Raw genomic sequence first — 21,551 nt, 5'->3', positions numbered from 1 at the left:
TATAGAGATGGCTGACTGGCTGTCATTGGGTTTGTCTAAGTTTTTGCCATGGCCCATTTGCCTTTCCTGCATTTCGTCTAGTGAGACAAGATTTGCCTTCCTGTTATTTGACGTGCATGTACCATTGTTATAGCCATGGAATTCCAAGTAAAATGCATAAGATTGCAGCCTTAAACTTTAAACATGCACCGAATGGGTGAAACTTTATTCCACTGGCTTAGGAATATAACACGAATGCAATGCTTTCCTTGCTACAAAGTGTTGTGGGGCTTATGTGACTTACCTCTTGCTGATGGTGTAGTACTCATGTGGCACGAGATCTTTTAAAGTTCAGGTTTCTCAGCTGGGGTCGAGACATCCCCCTCACATCTGCCCCCATTCTTCTTGCATGCTGGAAAAGACATCTATAAAATATGCTAGCAACTCATTGAGAAAAATGCCCAGCTGAACCAGTTCAACAAACAGTTATTTGTTTTGTATACCAGCTGGAGAGTGGAAAACCTTGAAAATCTGGTATTCTCATTTTCCTTTGGGAGGGGTGTCTTTGCTTCCCATTTCGTGAACAGCAACCCCAATCAATCCCATTTAAAATAGTGGGGAGCTTGTAGGAAGCATGGCATGGTAATGGCCATCCAATGAGTGAGGACTGTCATGCTAGGGTCTTTGTAATCCTATGCAGAGTTATTACAATCTGTTGATTTTTAATTAATTTATGGAGTGATCATAAGCAGATCCACTCTGAAGAAATTCCCATGTTAGGGTTTCCTCCCAGGAGAGTGTCCTTAGGACTGCAGCCTTGTACTGGAGTAATTTTGCATAGGGTGGCACTGTCAAAACTCTTTGTCTCTTTCTGCTTTGACGATCAGGGAAGGGTCACCAACAGAGGGTTTTTAACTCTTCCTGACTGTGCTTTATTCACGACTTAACTAGCTTTTCTGAAACTGCAGTTAGCTCTGATAGTGGGGAAAGGACAGGATGGGATTGCTCCTTTTCTCCTGCATACAGCCAATTGCAACTTTGGAGAGGCTACTTAAAATTGTGGCATGGCAAGAAAGGGTTAACCCCCCCCCCCCGCCCATTCTGCTCTTCAGAGCAACTGCTTGGAGTTGCTAAGAAGCTTTTTAAAATGTTTTTTTTTTTTTAAACGGTGAGAGCTCCTCATCATGGATTTCTTGAATCACATTTAGTTTGTCTCAAACTTCTTCATTACTGGTGGGAGTTTTTTTGGGTGGAGCCTGAGGAGGACGGGGTTTGGGGAGGAGAGGGACTTCAATGCCATAGAGTCCACTTACCAAAATGGCCATTTTCTCCAGGTGAACTGATCTCTATTGGCTGGGGATCAGCTATAATAGCAGATCTCCAGCTAGTACCTGGAGGCTGGCAACCCTATGAATGGCCCATAAATACTTTGGCAGTAATACATGGCCACTGGAAAAGGCCTCAGTTTCTTGGCATCAATTGCACACATGCTGAGTGAATGAGCCCTGAGTAAAGGCCCAACACAGCAGATTTCATATTTATGAGTGGATCTGTTCATAAATGCTGGCTATTCATCTTTCTTTGAAACCTTCATTGCTGGTATACCACAAAATTGCCAATGAGTTCTTGTCAATTACATGATAACTGGTTTTTCATTTCTGTTTAACCTCCCTGGTCCTTGTTTATGCCTAATGTTTCGGTAGCTGACTCATCATGCCGGCTCCTGACTTAGGGTTTCACCTGACCCAGCTCTCTCCTCAACCCAAATGCTCAAAGCTGATCGTAATCTACATCTTGGTTCTGTTGCTATCCCTTGGCTTCACTGCAGGCCAAAGAAGACCCTTCAACCATCAAATTGACAACAGAAGTGAGTAGCAGGTTCCAGACTTTTCATGTTGGAATTTAGTTTTTCTCTTAGACTATGGCTTGTTGGCTTGATTTTTTTAAAATTCAATAAAAAAAAAGAATGTCAATAGAATGACATTTGTAACACAGACGAGCAAATGTCTCTGACACATGCTTGGTCTACCTAAAACATCCAAAAAGCATTTTCAAGCTATACTGGAAAGTCATTGTTATTTTGTTACCTATGGAGGAAAAAAATAATTCCTGTCAGGTAATGAAAAGACCGTGACACAGAACTAGATGCTGAAGAGAAGGACGGTACATTTTCAGAAACAATAGACCTTTCAGATGCCATGTGGGGAAGGAACACATTGTATGTTCCAGGAATGCATGCTAACAGCGATAATTCCACTATATATGGTTGCCATTTTGTCTGAGCTGGGAAAAGTGTGGATTTTCAAGCATCACAAATTGAATACTACATATTTCAAGGTACAGGCTCACACATATTGAAAGGGGAAAATACATGCATTCCCTCTGCAGACAAAATGGTGACCATGTGTACCATCTCATGGGTAGCGTGCACTCCCAGAAACCATGGTTGGACAAGAGCCCCCAAATGTAAAATCTGAAAATGTCTAATAAGTAGCTCATTTCATTCAATCTTGTGCATAACCTAGATATTTTGTCACTAGAAACATGAAACTGTTAAACATCAAAACTGACAGGAAAACAACCATTAAAATGCCAAGGCTTGTTGTAAACTCTAAAACTTTAAGATCTTTCACCCAGACCATCCAGATTAGGTGCCAGGAAAAGTCAAATTCTGTGATCTGTGTCCATTACGCAATCTGAGCAAATGTACATAGTATCTTTTCATTTGTGTGGTATATTCTGTTAGTTTTCCTAGTTTGCACAGCCTGATTTCAGCATTACCAGAAGGGTAAGGAGCCACCCGAGGCAGTGAAGCCCAACCAGTCATTGGAATCCGCTTTTACAGCCACTGGTATGACTTCTGAGATTTCACCAGGAACTGCCTACACACTTTCAGGGATAATTCCACAGTCATAAAACCTAGAAACTTTTTTTTAGCAGAGATCCTCATTAAGCAGATCCTGTATGCAGTACCATTGGGATGCGCAACATACAGCCCAGCAGAACCATATTGTGAAGTTCAGCCCAAGCCTGGATCTCCCCCTCCTCCCAATGAAACCCTCCTGACATTTTGTGGCTGGCTCCCCCTTGTGACCCCCCAGTGTTTTTTGGTGACATCAGAACACCAACTCCCAGCTGGGAGTCGCTGTTCTGATCCCTCCCACTTCCTCCCCTGGGAAACCCCTCCCTGCCTCCCTGCTGGGGACATAGTGAGGAGCTTCCCTAGGGGAAGGATGGGGGAAGAGATCAGAACACCAGTTCCCAGTTCAGAGACAGCTGAGAGGAGGTATTCTGACTCACTCACCCAGTTTCTTGCTGCATTCCAGGAATGCAGAAATGATTTGAGGGGAGGGCAATAAAGAACACCACACCTCAACTGTTCTCTGGGCGGAGAGGCAGCATTTGGACCTCCCTTGACACACACTTAAACATAGGCCATAATGGACTCAGACAATGTCTTAGGTTGGAGCATAGGGTTGCCAGGTCCCTCTTCTCCACCAGCGGGAGGTTTTTGGGGCGGAGACTGACGAGGACAGGGTTTGAGGAGGGGAGGGACTTCAATGCCAGAGTCCAATTGCCAAAGCGGCCATTTCCCCCAGGTGAACTGATCTCTATCGGCTGGAGATCAGTTGTAATAGCAGATCTCCAGCTAGTACCTGGAGGTTGGCAACCCTATTGCAGCAACATGCTGTCACAATTGTGCACCTATGCTTTACCACATTTTATGTGTGTGGGGTGTTGTGCTGTTGGGAAATCACAACGCACACACCTCTGAAAATTTCAAAATTCTTAAAGGTAGCAGAGGCCTCACTGTCTCCACGTAATCCACAAACCCAGACTCCTTGGTTTGGTTTTCAAGAAGTCATTGCTGTGATTAACAGCATCTACATTATATGCAGGGTTCCCCCCACCCCACTTTTGGAAAGAGGCTCTATGCTTTTTGTGCCATTATTATTTTATAAATCTTCCTTACAAAGCCCAAGATACCATGCTAACCCCAAGTGGTTACACTATGTAATCTGAAAAGTTCATCCAGGATCCCTCACAATGTCACTAAAGAGATAGGCTGTGCCTCTTTTTTATTACTTAAATGGTAATTCGGAAAGTATATTGCCCAAAGCTTATGCAGTTGCTCTGGTTCTACTTTTGTGGCTAAGCTCTTCATGAGAACTGGGAGAGTTTCCTGAATCAGTAACTGGTCCATTAATACAGTTAGATTCAAGTCAAGTAGCAACTTAGGTCATTTACGCATGGCTAGGATGTCATTGGTTTGTCCCTCATGTCTCACGCTTTTCTATCCCAAGATTAAAAAAATTGAACACATGGTGAACTCTACCCTGCATCAATCCTGCAAAAGATCAGGGAGGAATGTTCCCATGCGCAGTGCCACGGGATAGTAGGAGAATGGTCATCATTTTCATCACCGCTTTGTGATTGGCTGAGTCCAGTTAAGGATTGAACTAATGCCAAGGATTATATATATATATATATATATATATATATATATATATATATATATATATATATATATATATATATATATATATATATATATATATATATATATATATGTATACACACACACACACACCGGCATGTCGGTATACCAGTTTCAACATTAAAGTTCCTTTATTTTATTTTATAGCAAGCATTGTTTTAGACCTCCCCTTCCCCTTGAATCTGTCTTTCTCTGCCTTTGCAAAATAAACACAGCCTGGAGTCATAACCTTTAGGGTGCAGCGAGGCAGTAAAAGGGGGGGAGACTTCTTGCAGAACTTGGAGGAGGACAGCCTCTTCGTTCTTGGCAGGGAAGGGGGGAGCCCTACTCTCATTCCTTCCCACATTGTGAGCTCCTTCACAGCAGTGGCTGCTGCAGCAGAGGGGAGCAATGGCAAAGCTCCCACCCACACCACTCCACTTCTGTGTTTCTCGTTACTGCTGTGTTTTCTCAAATACTGAAGAACCACACGCCCACCACTCTGATTCATTGGTATACCAACATACCATAAAAAAATTATTAAAAAAAATTAGAAGGAAGGAGCACTCAGGAGATGCATGGGCATTCTGGACAATGGCGGACATGTTCCCGAGGTCCCTCGGGAGCAAAATGGGAGGAGGAGTGGGAAGGGGAAAGTGGAAAGGGGGAGTGTCGGTACGAAGGAGAATTGACCTGCTGAAGCACGCACCAACAGGCGCTCGCTATTGCCACAATTCTTTATTCACTTTCAGGACAAAACTGGGATGGGAAAACCCGGGGCAGTTTTGCAACAGAAGTAGGTTGGACCCGTAAGTGGGAGACGACCATGTGTTATGACAACAGAGATCCGCTACATTCACAGGAGAATCACAAGACAAAACTGCCTTGTGTTATCAACCTTAGAGACCAAAAAGAGTTTCAGGGTATAAACTTTTGAGAGTCAAAGCTCCTTTCTTCAGACAGGACCATTTACTTACATGTTTGCATCTGAGCACAGGAGTTACTCACTGTGCCTTTGTAAAGTAGCTCATCAATTAAGGGTACTTAGCCATGGTAACAGATTAAGGCTGAAGTTCTAAGCACATAACAAAGTCCCGTTGAACTCAGTTTAGTAAGTACCGTTTTAAACAATGGAACTAAGCATCTTTGGCATCAGTTTCAGAGGACTGGCTTGTCTAAAATTAGACTTGCATAAAAAACCATGAACTGATTGGTACAATTGCAACTTCCTTTCTTAATGGTCTAATAGGCTGATCCTGCGCACGTTTGATCAGAAGCATGTCCCACTAAGTAAAATAGAGCTTACTCCCAATTACATGTTCATAGAGTTGGAGTGGAAAAAACCCATTTTAGGAGTATAATGATGTCACCCCAATTTCCAACCATGAAACCACAGTAACATATGCTTTCTGGTTCAGGGACATCTGTCAGGCACATTCAGTATCTGTTATGAAAGTTAAGTGTCAGTTCTGGTCTGATTTTTATGAATTAGTTGGGCTCCTTCCTCAGAAACTTCCAGTGTTGTGCTAAGGAGCATATAAACATAAGAACAAAGACAATTCTGACAGTTTTTACCCCCACCCCAAGTTGTAGAGTTACTGCAAGGATTTAATTAAACCATTTCACCTGAAAATTCCTTCCCACTCCAAAGAAAATGAATTGTAGCCAACCTCAACAGGGCAATACTGCATCATCTTTACAACAAACTATGTACAAGTAGGCTCTCCAAGCAGATTAGGCAATCTGATTAGTGCTGGTTCAGTGGAAACAGTGGTGACTCTGGATCTTAATTAGGTTGTTTAGCCTCAGTCACAAACCTGCGAGCCAGTGTTTTGTAGTGGTAAGAGTTTCAGACTAGAATCTAGGAGACCCAGGTTTAAATCCTCACTCTGCCATGGAAACTCACTGGGTGCCCTTGGGCCAGTCACACATTCTCAGCCTAATCCACCTGGCAGGGGTGTTGTGAGGATAAAATGCAGGAGAGGAGAAGGATGCTTTGGGTTCCTACTAAGTGAGAAACATGGAGTATAAATGAAGTAATAAACAAAACAGGACTTCCATGAGCAGGCGTACAGAGAATGTTTTCATCTATCCTTTGCTTTCAGGCACTCCTGTTAACTCTGTTTCTTTTGTGATGTGCAGTATTTAAAAGAAGACAGAAGGCATGTATCTTTCTTGGGTATATTTATATATAGCATATGTGTGTGTATGACTTTTTTGAATGACTTACTGTAGATCAGGAAACTGTATTCAGAGTGAGATGGTGCTGAGTCAGAAAAGGGTTACGATGCTCCTCTTCACCAACGGCTCTGAATTCCAGGTCCTGAGATCGATCCTTTTTGGTATGTGGGACGGGGAGTTCGACCTATTGGACGGTTTGGGAAACGGCAGCTGAAGTTTGGTCGAAACAGCCTGAGGTCTGGAAGCAGCCTGGATCTGATATTGAATGCTTTACAAGAGCAAGAAGCATTGGAAGAAGCACTGGAAGAAGACGGTGATGTCTGGTGATTCCGCTTCTGGCCACTATACATAGTAGAAACGAACTTTTTTTTCTCCATTTGAGCACTGTCTTCTTTGTACACAACATTATGCTTCTGCTTTTGCCTATTTCTCCTCTGCTGCCTTTTCTGATAAATTGTGTAACGTGAGAATGTCATGCGTAGCTCAAAAATTGAATGTCCTACCTAAAGTTATGCTGATTGTAAATTGTATGTCACAATCTTTTTTGGGACGAGGTATTTGTGCTTTTAGACATGGGAGGAAAGGTCCCTCAGCGGCTACTAGCCATAGTGACTAAAGGGAACTTCCACCTACAGAGGCAACAAACCTCTGAATACCAGTGCTGGGAGGCAGCATCAGGGGAAGGTTTTAGCATCTATGCCATGTTCGTTGGCCCTCCAAAGCAACTGGTTGGCCACTGTATGAAAAAGTTTGCTGGGCTAGATGGACAACTGGCCTGATCAAGCAAGCTCCACTTACATTCTTATGGCTTCAATACAATTATTTGTTGTGATCAAGGATTTATTGGTGCATACCTGTAAAACAAATGGTTACATCAATCAATTTTGGGGGGCCGAGAAAGGGAAGCATGGATTCAGTACTATCTATCCTCCAATATCTCGAACAGGGGTATCAGAGATAGCCACACCAGCCATTTATTAAGGGACATGCATGCAGATCCAGGCCAGCGTATGCCGTGATGAGACTGTTGTCAGATACTACTAGATATGGGAGGACGTTACCCAGTTCAGCATCCATGGGTATGCACAGGGCAGAATGATAACTCTGGAGCAACTGTTGACTGTGATGACACATCAACCCAAAGATAAGCGCATTTGAGATAAAATATATAAAATTGTACTGGCTATATCATTTATAAATAGCTGCATTATTTGTGTGTGTTATGGATGAAAACAATATTGATTTAAATGTTATGTAATCACCAGTATTAAATGGAGCGAAATGTTGATATTTGACTGCTTTTATCAATAATACATGAAAAAGTTGTGTGAACCCTTAGCCAGTGGAGTATGGGTGAAAGGCAGCAGAGTGGAAGATGGAGCAAAATTCACCGAGACATTTTCCTGTGAGAGCATCACTGAAAGAAATGGGAACTGTACAGGAGCACCACCACCATACATTTTCAATGAGGCTTGAACAGGAAACATTCCTGGTGGATTGTGCTACATGTACATTTGTGGGAAGGAGAAGAGCCGTTTTGACTTTCCACCCAAGGCATCAAAATGTCTTGGGGACAAGGTCACATGTCCGGTCAGTAGTGGGCCTGTCACATGAACACATTAAGCTGCCTTATACTGAATCAGACCTTTGGTTCATCGAAGTCAGTATTGTCTACTCAGACTGGCAGCGGCTCTCCAGGGTCTCAGGCAGAGGTCTTTCACACCACCTATGTGCCTAATCCCTTTAACTGGAGATGCTGGGGATTGAACCTGGGACCTTCTGCATATCAAGCAGATGCTCTACCACTGAGACACAGCCCCTCCCAAAATAAACACGGTGATATGCTTGCAGAGTACATTCTAAAAGGGTCTAGTTAACGATGTGGGGCAATAGCCCAGTTCTGTTGCACAATTGCTGCTCCAGTTACGTCTGGAAACACTACCCAATTAACCAAACCTTCCATGTTCTGCTAGGATATGTGTGTCAGTTCCTCTACTGCTAAAAAGGTTACTGCATTGGAACAGTCAGCTGTCCTCATGTCTCATCTCTCCCTTCAGCAGAAGTAACATAAATACAAACATTCCATGTTCTTATCACATGTTTTCTATATGAATCAGGGTCCCCAAAAGCCAACTGGTTTCCATAAATCATTTGTTTTATATCATTTCTCTTGACAATAATTCCTGGCAAGAATGCAGATCACAACAACAAGGCAAGCATTAAGTTCCACTCAAACCAAATCCGACAGATTCATTATATTGTCTTCATTTCTTTTAACCATTAAAATATTTCTTATTTATAAAAAATTAATCTAAATATAAATATTAACACTAAGGATTGAAATCACTTGATGACAAAATAATTCTTTGTGTGCTATAACATATACATTTTTATGGTTTTCTTTAAACAGTAAATTAAATCTTTGCACATTTGGCACAAGTAAATCTTTGTAAAAATTGAAATGCTTTATAGTAGGTGGGGATTTTTTTTTTTGCAATGCCTACACAGTACACATTTTAGTCAAAGAAGACTGAATAGTTTAACATTTGAACACAATTGTAGTTGCTTTTCATGCCTCTTATGGAAAACATTCTATTCCAAACTCAGTTTTGTTTTATATCACACCAACGTAACAAAAGCCAAAGAGTTATCTATTAAAATTAGTCATGTTTTGATTCAATATTACATACACAGGATTAGCTAATAGTATCATTGGACAAATATGTAGACCAGCCATCATTATTGACATTTCATTAACACGCAAACCTGCAGGAACAAGAATCTGGGAGTGTATCTTGGACAAGTACAGAAAGAGACATGAGAATGGAAACCGAGTAATTACAGTTGTATTAGACCCCTACTTTTGTTAAGAAGCTTTCACAAGGACAGTGAATTTTTATACATTGCAGGCAAAAGTCTACTCAAGCCCTATAAGAGATGATGAGAATTTCATGCATGTCTGTGACGGTATCATTTTGGCTGCAGTAAAAAAAGAAAACAAGAAAAAGCAAATGTTCATGGGAAACATAGATACGGGAAATTTACAAACCCAACAGAAATGAAATTAACACTGCAGGTACATAGTCAAAATCGCTAACTTGCTTTAACTAGCCTTTCAATCTTACCATTAAAGAAGGTGTGAGCACTTCTAGCCTGTAGTGAGACTTTGAATGAAATGTCATGGAACCTGGAAGTGCTAGATGTGTAACCATTAGTTAAGAGACAGCTCATGGGTATCATCTTGACTGCGCCAAAATTTACCATCTAACATAGCAGTCCTAAGCAGAGTTACCCCCTTTTAAGTTCACTGAAGTCAATGGGTATAGAAGGGTATCACTTTTGAGCCTGTGGGCACCTTTGGAATTTGTGCACAGGGCGGTGGGTTAGGGTTGCCAGATCCCTCTTCGCCACCAGCAGGAGGTTTTTGGGGCGGAGCCTGATGAGGGCAGGGTTTGGGGAGGGACTTCAATGCCATACAGTCCAATAGCCAAAGCGGCCATTTTTTCCATGGGAACTGATCTTTGTCGGCTGGAGATCAGCTGTAATAGCAGGAGATCTCCAGCTACTACCTGGAGGTTGGCAATCCTATGATGAGTGTAACCAACAATGGGCTGCCACAGGAGGTGGATCCAACCACCAAATGTCAGTGAGTGTGTTTATTAATAACTTTAATAGTAATTCTTCAACATTTCAGATAAAACCTCTGATTAACAAGATGGCTTTTTAAAATCAACATATTGTTTAAGCTCCTTGTGCTGTGGTGGCAGCTGCTGCCAATCAACATTTTTCAAAATCTGCACAGCCAATCAGACCTTCAGTGGCCAATCAAAGCCCTGTTAGGCAAAAGCCCCATCAGGTCCTGCCCACATGGCGGGTGCCAGAAACTTGTGAATGCCATGGCCTAGACTGTAGGGACTGAAAGCACTGAAACTGAACAATAACATTTTGAAAATCAGAATCATTTGGAGAGGAGTAAAAGCCTGAAAGCTCCTTCCACACATTTTGCTGTGAGCAGAGAAATAAACATTACTCTTCCAATAAAAAGGACTATCTAGATCTGACTATAAGACTGCAAATAAGCATTTATAAAAAGCCATTCATGTAAACAGGATTATCTCTATTTTATTATCAGTCCACCTTTTATAACTTAAGCACTGATTGGATGGGAACCAATGGGATGGATCCCACCTAACATTTTCACAGATTTCCACCCCCCCAACTTCAGACCTATGATTCCCCCCTCATGCTGTGCCTGTCCCCCCTTCATGCTGAACCTGTCTCCCAGGTGCAGTATTTTGGGCTGCTGCAGGAGGAGGGAGGAGAGAAAATTATCCTCCGCTGATGGAAATCCTTCCATTGGCCGTCATTTCTGGTGGGATTCAAGCCTATGTAATGTTGCCTATTTGATTAGGCTTCTAAATTGTGGAGTCCCCGGCCAGTTTCAGGTATGGAAGGTTATGATTGATTTCAGTAAGGAATACTTCTGGGTCTTTAAATGGTGTTGTTATTTTCTGGAAATAGAAGGGGTTTCATATTGCTCCAGCTGAATGTCTATTTAACCAGCAAAAATATCTCCCTTAGCGAGGTATCAAATGAGTGTCCTAAGATCATATATCTGAGTACGCCAGAATGGAATGTAAGTGCAAATCAAATAAGGAAAACTGCTCCTCTAACCAGGCAAGGGCCATTTAATTATTCTCCTCCCTTCTCACCAGTCCCCACAATTTTCTTCAGGATTAATTGCTACTCCTGGAATACTCAGCAAGGCATATATTACTATGACTGTATGAACAGTAAGGTATCTGTAAACATGGATCACAAAACTGGAGGATTTGCGTTCTTCCTTGACCTTCAACATATTGATTGACAGTTAATGAATGAATTAAGAATACAAAAACATTCTAGGGTTGATCCCAATTACCATCAACAGAAGAAATCCAAATCTTTGCTGTAGTCCTCTGGTCCTGCTGTTCTTTCTGACCCTCAGAATATAGATTTTTGTGGTTATGGGACCCACACAGCTTAACAGCTATGCAGGTTTGGGGGAGTGGGGTACAGTGGGAAAGGGAAAGCTGACAGAGTGTGATTTTGCCCCCTCCCCATTTCAGTCTCTCCAATCCACATTGGTGTCATCATCCTGGAAGTCTACTTTTTGGAGGTAAAAAATGACTGCTGTGGGGAAAGGGGATGCAGCAAAGACTGGCACTTCTGCAGGTGGTAGTTAGGATCCAACCCAATGTATTTTAAAGACAAGATATTTCAGTACAATTGACAATGTGGGGGGAAAGTGCATCTTAAAACATGGAGCCTTGAAACTCAATGTCCTTCTTGGAGTCTCATGAGAACTTTAAGGCAGAGTTTCCAATAGAAGACCACAATGCTGAAGACTTAACAGCTTTCTCAGTGAGGTATCCAAACAAAGCCCTATTACTGAGGCATTGTGGGTTCTTGAGGGTCCATTTTTATTGGATGTATACAATGGCTGTTATATAAAGGCACTGTAGTGTGCAGCCTTAGGCAGTGTGTTATTGGCAGTAGAACTTGGTAATTCTAGTACATTACAGCAGACCCTATAGATGGTTCCTAAAATAGAAAAGAATTGAAGAAATAATGAATTAAAATGGGGATAATACAAAGGCTGTGCAGTTTTTGAAAGGCTATTAATCTTATAAACTAGAATATTTAGTTGTTAAATACATGACTACACATCCATAATAAGATATCGTCACTATTTAGCCCCCCTTTGAAGAGGTGAAAAACAAAATCATCTCGAAAAATTTCCAAACTCAATGGGGGTTTCTAATATTAAAAATCTGGAATTTCAGATTCTGAATTTTAAAAAAATCTAACTAAATGTCTTGTAGAGAAATAATGCACTTTTTGTCACTGCTATACACTTTTACATGCATACAATTAAAGTCTAAAAGTTACTGCTAGATTAATCACATTTCACAAACAATTCCAAACATTTTGGAATTCAAAATTTACACTGAGGAATCTGAAATGTTAACATTTCTGGAAAGTTTTTTTTTAAAAAAATGAAATTTCTAATTTTTATTTGTTTCACCTGACTTGCACCTTCCTTATTGTTACCAGATAGTTTATAAACTTTCCTCTTAAGATACAGAATAGTAAACCACAGCTCAGGGCCTACCATTAAATCCTTGGCAGTGCTTTTTCTCTCTTTAGTTCTTTGTGTCAGAGACCCTTGAAGCATGAAATTCTTGTTAAATGTTCTGTCAGGAGTAACTGGAGAGGCATCCATATTCTCACCTGAAAAAGATTAGGCAGCAACCTTTCACCAACTTGAATCATCATCTTTTATTATTATTACAGTTGCTGACCAAACATGTAGTTTTAAAAATTACCTTTACATACCCATTTCAATAGTATAAAACTGATACATTTTAGGCAAATACTAAACAAAATATTAATATATTTAAAATGAATACAACTGCTAGGGAAAGTAATTTCAGACGCACGATTGCAATGAACACCTTTTCATTTCTGCTTAGTTTTCTGGACATTATATACTATTTTACAGAACTTGGCCACCTGCTTTGCTACTTGTGGAAATTTGTCATTAAGGAGGATATCAATTCTACAGGGTTCAGAAAAACCAGTACTCTTTCTCAAAATAGGGCCTAAGATCTTCGCCCTGTCCTCATTATAATAACTACAATTAAGAAGGGCATGTTCCAGTGTTTCCGGTTCTCCACTACTACAGGGACAGAGCCTTTGCGAATGCAGAATCTTTTAAAATTTCCCTTCCAGTACTGCAGAGGGCAAGGCCGCACAGCGAGCTAAAGTAAATGCTCTCCTAATAGTATTTACTTCTAATGTTGTAAGATATGCCGCTGGACAAGAGATGTACTTGATATTGGCAGGTGCCCTGAAAAAGGGCACTCTGGCTAGACTGAATGGCTTTTCAGTGTCTTTTATTCTCTGTTTTAAAACATGTCTCACTGCGTCATAACCTAAAGTCCTCAAATATTCTGGGGGAAATCCAAGTTATTCTATATTGTTTCTAAACAGCTTGATGAATAATTATCCTCTAAGCTCAATGGAGAAAGTCCACAGGGTCTGAGGTTCAACTGAAGCCATGTATAGATTGATAATAAAGCAATCCTGGCCTCAACTTTTATTTGGCCAGTCTCCAGCCTCACCATAGAGTTCGATAACAGGTAGGCATCTGAAGCAATGCTCTTAAAATTTTTGTTTGGGTTCGCTCTAAAGGAACGAAGCAAGAGGAAGCTAGTACAAAAAAGGAACCATATAAGAGCTGTGCCAATGTTTTTGCGCGGTACAGTTACAATAAATCTGACTTTAGTATGAAAGAAGTAACTGGAAAGGCATCCATGTTTTCACCTGAAAAAGCTTAGGCAGCAGCTTTCACCAACTTGAATCAAAGAGAATGATTAAAGAAACAAAATTGGTAGCATATAAAATTGTTAGAGGCATCCTTATGGAAGCATAGTTAAGGGGAAATTAATCTTTTCTCTGCTGGGGGGGGCACTTTTAAGCCAGTTTCTTTCTTGATCATGTACCAAAAAGAAACTGTTTAGCTATAACCTAAGGGCTTGGAACAAAAGGAGGATTTCTACAGATGTTAGGAGGTGGCCATTTTTACAGATTCCTCTCTCCCTTTATTCTGACCCCAGGGGTCCCCTAAAAGATTCATTTGTTTGGGGCCGCAGTGGAAGGAGAGAAATGAGGAAGCCATGCTCCTCAAACAGAAATTCTTTTCATCAGTGGAAATTACTGGTGGATTCAAGCCAAGGTATGACTGGGCTGCTTTATAAACTTTCAGAATAAACTGCCATCTGTGTAGTACACAAAGGCAAAATAAATCAGTTTCAGTAAGCTTGAAGGATGTTGAGATTGAGAAAGAACTGGAAAGGAAAAATATTCTAGGTTTCCTTTAAATAATCACTGTTCAGATACAAAAAATTGTGAATATTAAGAAAAAGTGAGCAAAACCCCCTTTTGACCTCTTTTCCTTTCAGAATGATCACTGACATTTTTACAGTAAAAATAGTTTCTACTAGGTTTTATTCATTCAAAATATTTCTGTTTTTGCCATCGTATCACTCAGTTATGACAATATCAACAGAATAAAAATGAACACATTGCATTTTCCAGTGTTTTCTTTAATCACCTTGCACTGGTGGAGCAGGAAGCTTTCGTCTCTGCTGTCTGGATGTGTCTATCGTGTGCATCTGTTGAAGGGGAAAATCCCACAGTTTATTAGTACGTATTAATATTTGGCTCTTACTAATAGTTGCTTTAGGAGGGAAGGCAGCATGGTATAGCCCGACCTCATCAGATCTCGGAAGCTAAGCAGGGTCAGCCCTGGTTAGTATTTGGATGGGAGACCACCAAGGAATACCAGTGTTGCTGTGCAGAGGAAGGCACTGGCAAACCACCTCTGTTAGTCTCCTGCCATGAAAACCCCATAAGGGGTCGCCATAAGTTGGTTGCGACTTGACGGCACTTTACACAAACACACACAATAGTGGATTCAGTCCCATTCTAATTGCATGCAACTGGTCAAGCGTAACCTGTGATTCTGAACGGGGATGGCTAGGAAAAGCAGTTTCCACTACTTCCAGCCCTAATACCAGCTCTCTGCCTTCAGTTACCCCAAGAGGCAGGTTGGGGAAGGTGCTATGAAATGCATCAATCAATCAATCAATCAACCAATCAATCAGTCTTTATTAAAAACAGTCATAGACCAGCACAGCTCTTTACAATTTATCACTGAAACCTTAGTATTACACTCTACCCACAGGCTTATACAAACTGTAAAAATGTTATTTGCACAATTTGCAAACTATATATATTACCCATTAAAATTATTGGCATACTGATGTTCTCAGCAGCGTCTGACGGACTCTACAGGCCGCTGCACAAAACTTTGCCGCTCCTATCGTAACCTGTGGATTTTCATCTTTAATCAGCATTTTAGTTTACTCCAGACCTGAATGGCTGGGGTGCTGACTAAGCCAGGGGGAGATATACTTAGAATGAACCTCTTGGTATAGTGGACAGCACAGTAGAACGTGCTCAGTTGTTTCAATTTCCCTTAAAGCACAGGGACATACCCCGTCCTCCAAGGGAACCTTTCTATATCTCCCATCCAAAACTGCCAAGGGAAGAGCTTGGCATCTAGCAAGGGTAAATGCTTTCCTGTATCTGAAGATCTCTAATTGGGCAAGGTAGGTGGCAGGAGAGGCTACATATCTGGACTGTTCTGCTGATAGAAAAGTCGGTGCCTTCTGTAGATCTTTTTGGCGCTCCACATCCAGTATTCTTTGTTTTATAACTTGCCTTGCCTGATCATATCCCATTTCCAGGGCCGATTGAGGGGAAAAGCCCATTTCAGCCAACTTGCCTCTGACTGCTTTCAGCCACATAGACTTAAATGCACCTATTGTCCCACCCCTGTGGTGCAGAGTGGTAAGCTGCAGTACTGCAGTCCAAGCTCTGCTCACGGCCTGAGTTCGATCCCGACAGAAGTTGGTTTCAGGTAGCCGGCTCAAGGTTGACTCAGCTTCCATCCTTCCGAGTTCGGTGAAATGAGTACCCATCTTGCTCGGGGTAAAGGGAAGATGACTGGGGAAGGCACTGGCAAACCATTCCGTAAACAATGTCTGCCTAGGAAACGTCGGGATGTGATGTCACCCCATGGGTCAGGAATAACCCGGTACTTGCACAGGGGACCTTTACCTTTTTATTGTCCCAGCCTATGCTGTGCCAAGACTCGAGGAACCTGTCATCATTAAAGTTGTGGCCAGATTCCTCCCAGCACAGTGTGTCTGCGTCATCCTTTTCCCCACACCCACCCACCCACATGGGCTGGTCCCCACTCCAGGCACTAGAGCAGCATTTGGCTGTGCAGTACTGGCTGTCCGGAAGGGGCTTCCTTGCCAGATCAGGACAGCTGCGTGCTGTTTTTTTCTCACCTGGTTTGTCTGCTTTTGGTCACGTTTTCTCATCAGATGAACGCACGGAGCCACATTCAGGCCTGCAACTGTCAGTGCTGAAATTCTGCTCTCGATATCTGAAATCTGAAATCATACGTTCACAGGACAGAGAGGATTTGGGAAGTTACACTCAGTCAATCTGCTTATCTATAACCAAGTCTACACCTTCATCAATCAAACATGTTTAAATACAATTACCATGTATTATATTTAAAAACCTGTTAATAGCTGGTAAATGAAAGAAACAATATCTATGCAATTCATATCTGTACAATACCAGATGGAAGCTTTTTTTATGCTCTGCCAAGGAATGATGCTGGGTGAATTCGGGCAGATCACACTCAGCCTTACCTCCCTCACGGAGTTATTGTGAGCATAGAATGGAGGAGAGGGAAATTATATAAGCCATTTTGAGACCCCACTGGTGAGAAAGGTGGAGTACAAATTAAGTAAATAAATCAATAAATAGGTGATAAAGAAAGAATTTGTGTTCATTTATGTATTTATTAATATATTTAATATTGTGTAATATTATTGTAATATTGTGGGTTTTCAATTTTTAAAAAAATAATTAGATTCATATTCAAACATATCTGTGCCTCTTGGTAACATACTTTTTTATAAGTTATGCATTTCTGATATGCTCATAAGGTGAAAAATTGAGGCTGATCATTGGGTTCAAGCCAAAGGCAGGAACATCATATTGTCCTCGCAAGGTAGCAAAGCAGGTACTATATCTCACCTGAAGCTCCGAGTGATGAACTTGTGCTGCTGCTGTTGCCACTTGGTCCTCCAAATCAGCCAGCTCAGATTCTGCGGTAATGCTGTTAATTCTGCGTGCCGCATCCTCCAGCTCATTGAGTTGACTCTCCAATCCATACACACCTCCGGCTGTCAGGTACACCTACAAACACACCTGAAGCTATAATCAACATACAAAGTTGCTTCAAATTGAGTCAGACCGCCAGTCCGTCTAGTTGAGTACGGTCTGCTATGACTGGCAGTGGCTCTCCAGGTACTCTGGCACAGAACTGTCTTTCCCATATACTTCCACATACTTGGTAAATAAAGCTGCCAGATGCTGTTTCAGAGGGATCTTGATCTTTTACTATCAGGAACGATCACCTGGGAACTGCTGGCAAGCACTTCAACCCAGAGCATGACTGGATGGAATCATCGGCATAATTTTGTATGAGATAAAATGGGGTTGCACTTACTTTTAACTGCTGTTCGTTGAGTGTCTTCTGTGCAGGCTCCCATGGGACTGCACAGGTGCAGGCCGGCTGGCCAGCGCCTATACAGTACCATGTGGGATTACACTGAAGACACAATGATGAACAGTATGGTTCCTTACTGGTGTTCAGTTCTTGAACTCAATCAGAAAAAACAACAACAGGGTTCACTGCAATTAACTACTTGGCATCCTCCAAGATGCTGTGTTTTTTTTAAAAAAAAATAATACACACTAGGCTTGTAGGTTTAAGATGAAAGCTGCAAAACTGCACCTTGAAAAGAAAACATGAAAATTTCCTCGAAGTGAACATTAGTGATCAGGGAGGGAGTTACAAGAGAAGAGGGAAAAAAAGGAAAAAAAATACTTCTAAAAGAAACAACTACACTCACAGAATAGGGAAAGACTTGGCAGCACAGAGATGTATGGGAAAGGGCTTGCTTTTGTGTTAAACTAGGTGAGGAGAAAAGCGACATCCAAAAAAGCCCTGTTTGGATATCGCGAGAAATATGTTAGAAATGGAGATAAATATGTAGACACACATGTTTACAATTGGGATGCCAATGTTTGGGATACAAGGGCTAATCCAAAGATCTTACTGCTCAGAAGGCACTTCTGATTATGCAGGTGTGTGATAGACCAGTTTTCCCCCACCTGTATTCCCCTTCCCTCTCTAAAATGGCTCCAGATCATCAAGATTGTTCTCCAGAATGGCTTCTGGGGAGCTAACTGCAAACTCAATCTGTGCTTTCCACTCACACAGTGGCATCTTTGGATCAAAGCCTGTGATTCTAACTATATTTACATTTTTGTAACTACTCTGGTGAATTGATAAATAAATAATGTTTACTATAGTATGGCATGAGCCAGTAAAACGTTTGTATCATCTGTACATGAGATAAAAGATTACATAGATGTTAAAAAGACAATACCTGGTTAAAATTCGTGACTAATAATTAATAAATTAAAATTCACTAAATATTACTCTGGTGAATCAGTGTCTGCGATTATGAAATCATCCTTAAAATGACAAATTTGAGCTCAAAAGACAGAATGTTTCAGAATAAAACTTCTTAGCTTCCAACAAATAATTTTACATAATTTTTTCCCTAGAAGAGCTTTAAGGCTTAAAGGATGAAGCAAGAACTGATATGCTTGGATGGTTTTTGAAATATTAATGGAAGCCTGTGAGAGGGAACAGAGATGTTACCCTGGTTTCTTTCTCAGTACTCTTTATTTGTTAAAATCATAGATCAGCCAAGGTTGACACACAAAGGGAGTCATCAACACATCTACATGCAATAACATTTCAAAGCCTTATAGTTGGCTGAGTTCAGTACTGCAGACATAATTAATAAAAAAACTTAACCATCTGCATACTGTTGAGCATAATGAGTTGCAAAATTTGGCCACCTTTGACACCACATTATATACAGCTAGTTATGGTGTCATTGTGTGTTAACTTTCAAAACTCTAAAGTGTTGGTGATTTTTTGGTTACAGTTCTGTGAAAATCAAAATCAAATGCTTTCCCCTCGTAAGAGTGACCCCAAAATCCATATAAATCTGTATGAGCACATACAGCTATTTGCCATTCTTACATTTTCTTCCAGTGTTGTGAGCTGCTCGTCAAGTCTGACAGGGTCTGTACCTAATGGAAATTCCCCTTTCCCTCTGTCACAAGCATCTGCTGAAATATCACAAGGCCCCGTTGATTCTGCTATGAGCTCCTCTGTTGCGTTGATGACTTTTAGGACCTCAGTAGATATGTTGCAGAGAGACACAGCAGAGTATTTCTGTTTTGAAAGATAAACAGGTTTGTGTTAGAAGGTAGATGCAAATGCTTTTTAATTACCTTACTGAGAGAGACACACCCACACCCCTCCCAATGTCAGCTTATGGCATGGAACCCACAGCCATGTTCTCCAGTGCACTTTGCCTACCTAAGTAAATACCTAGTTGAATATCGTAATATTTTAGGCTGAGGACACACATGTCCTCAACATCCTACCACCTCATTATTGAACACACAAAGCTACCTTATAATCAGAGCATTGGTCATCAAAGTCAGCATCGGCAACTCAAGCTGGCAGCAGCTCTTCAGGGTCTTAGGCAGAGATTTTTCACATCACCTATGACCTGATCCTTAACTAGAAATGCTGGGGATTGAACTTGGAACCTTCTGCATGCTTTCTCACTGAGCCAGAGCCCCTCCTCATGCATATTCTGCATGAATAGACTCAATTAACCTCTACATAGCAATCATATGATATAGACAGAGTCTTAGATACATTAGTGGTGGGTTATATATATGAATTGGTGCAGTTGAGGGTTGTATAGTTGCTTATGACAAACAGTGAATCTCACAAGGTATTTTATTAAATAGTTGCTAAAAGTATGTATATTTCAAACAGAGTATAACAACAGACAGTAATTACAGAGACGTAAATTATTTGCTTTGTATGTTTATCATGAACGGCTTTATCTCCTATGGGCTAATGGGTCTCTTCATGATAATAATTTGGAACATCTCTCTGCCAGGCCTGCTGGAACAAAAAAGGTCTTGACCATGCATCTGAAAAGAAAAACTAAGGCAAGTATATGTTTCTTTGGAGAGGAAGTTCCATAATGAAGGTACCACCACAGAAGAGGTGGCTACCAGTGACAGGGCCTTTTTGGTTGTGGTGCCCAAAGTATACAATATTCTCTCCATGCACTTATACCAGGTGCCTTTTGACCTTCTGGTTGAATACCTTTGTATTTATCCTTTTGGCAGCTTGCAGCTCTCTGCAGTTTTGAGTTCTTTCTTTGGCCTTTTATGCATGGTCTGTTTCCGCTAGATCTGCTGCTCTCTAACTGCACAGTAGTCAAATTTCCCAAACATTATGCACAGGGGCTTTTTGCCCTAAAGAAATTCCAGGAGTACTTTGTGATCAAATATGCATCCCAAGCAAAAATGCAGAGCTTCTGAACCACGCATGAGTCTCTCCACCCTGAAAACACTGCTTTGTAATTGGCTGTAGTGTATTTTTTCGAAATATGTCACCAGCCTCACAGCGGGATTCTTTTATTTGATCTGAACTGAGTGGCCATTTTACAGCCAAATCAGAGAAGAATCTGGACAACCTACCATTGAGTTTCTGTATAACTCAATGCAGGGGTCATAAAAAAAAAAATAAACACTTGCATTGTCATTTGTGAAATTCATTGGTAATCTTGCACTAGCAAAAAAAAAAAAAAAAAGGCTTCATGCCTATAAGAGGACGCATACAAAGAGAGAGCAACAAATCAGCCTGACTCCGTTCCATCCTGCCGAGAACTGAAAATCACCCACACTTGCTGTGAAACTGACCAAAAGCAGCCGCATAGGTCATTAGTGATTATTTCAGCATTCTCTCAACTGTTTGATCTGAAACTGACCCACACTTGCTGTGAAATTTACCAAATAAGCAGCCACATGGCGTTCCAGCATTGTTCTCTCGTTAGTGTACTTGCAAATGGCTTCAAGGGGAGGCGTTGGATGTGGGGGACAGACATGTGGGAGGGAGAAGTGAAAATGGGCATGGGGAGAAAAACTCAGTGACAAGTGGGCATAGGACCAGCTTTCGATTTGGGATTGAGGCAGACTTTAAACTTGGGGTAAAAGAGCAAGGGAAGAATGAGGCGACTTCTGAAGGTCAGTAAATACATGCACAATT

At 41.2% G+C, this 21,551-nt stretch overlaps 2 protein-coding genes across 3 annotated transcripts in view; one reads left to right on the top strand and one right to left on the bottom strand.

Annotated features, from left to right (window-relative positions):
* The first annotated feature begins 1,686 nt into the window (after window positions 1–1,686).
* PRLH (prolactin releasing hormone) lies at window positions 1,687–6,974 on the top strand. The gene is made up of 2 exons (XM_056857573.1): window positions 1,687–1,846; window positions 6,777–6,974. Exons 1-2 carry the CDS (start codon window positions 1,693–1,695, stop codon window positions 6,962–6,964), a joined length of 342 nt encoding a protein of 113 aa, XP_056713551.1. The 5' UTR covers window positions 1,687–1,692; the 3' UTR covers window positions 6,965–6,974.
* A 4,882-nt stretch (window positions 6,975–11,856) lies between these two features.
* MYRIP (myosin VIIA and Rab interacting protein) overlaps window positions 11,857–21,551 on the bottom strand; it is a 194,163-nt gene continuing 184,468 nt past the window's right edge. For both annotated transcript variants that reach the window (XM_056857565.1, XM_056857566.1), the window contains 6 exons: window positions 19,455–19,649; window positions 17,366–17,527; window positions 16,603–16,707; window positions 14,796–14,856; window positions 12,792–12,910; window positions 11,857–12,220 (listed from right to left, as the gene is read on the bottom strand). In XM_056857565.1, coding sequence (XP_056713543.1) covers window positions 12,188–12,220; window positions 12,792–12,910; window positions 14,796–14,856; window positions 16,603–16,707; window positions 17,366–17,527; window positions 19,455–19,649 — 675 coding nt within the window. In that variant the 3' untranslated portion in view covers window positions 11,857–12,187. The remainder of the gene's footprint in view (window positions 12,221–12,791; window positions 12,911–14,795; window positions 14,857–16,602; window positions 16,708–17,365; window positions 17,528–19,454; window positions 19,650–21,551) is intronic.

The sequence above is a fragment of the Euleptes europaea genome, chromosome 11, assembly GCF_029931775.1.
Source record: "Euleptes europaea isolate rEulEur1 chromosome 11, rEulEur1.hap1, whole genome shotgun sequence".
Taxonomy (NCBI): Eukaryota; Metazoa; Chordata; class Lepidosauria; order Squamata; family Sphaerodactylidae; genus Euleptes; species Euleptes europaea.
The sequence above is the reverse complement of the archived record's forward strand: the minus strand, read 5'-3'. Positions and strand labels throughout refer to the sequence as shown.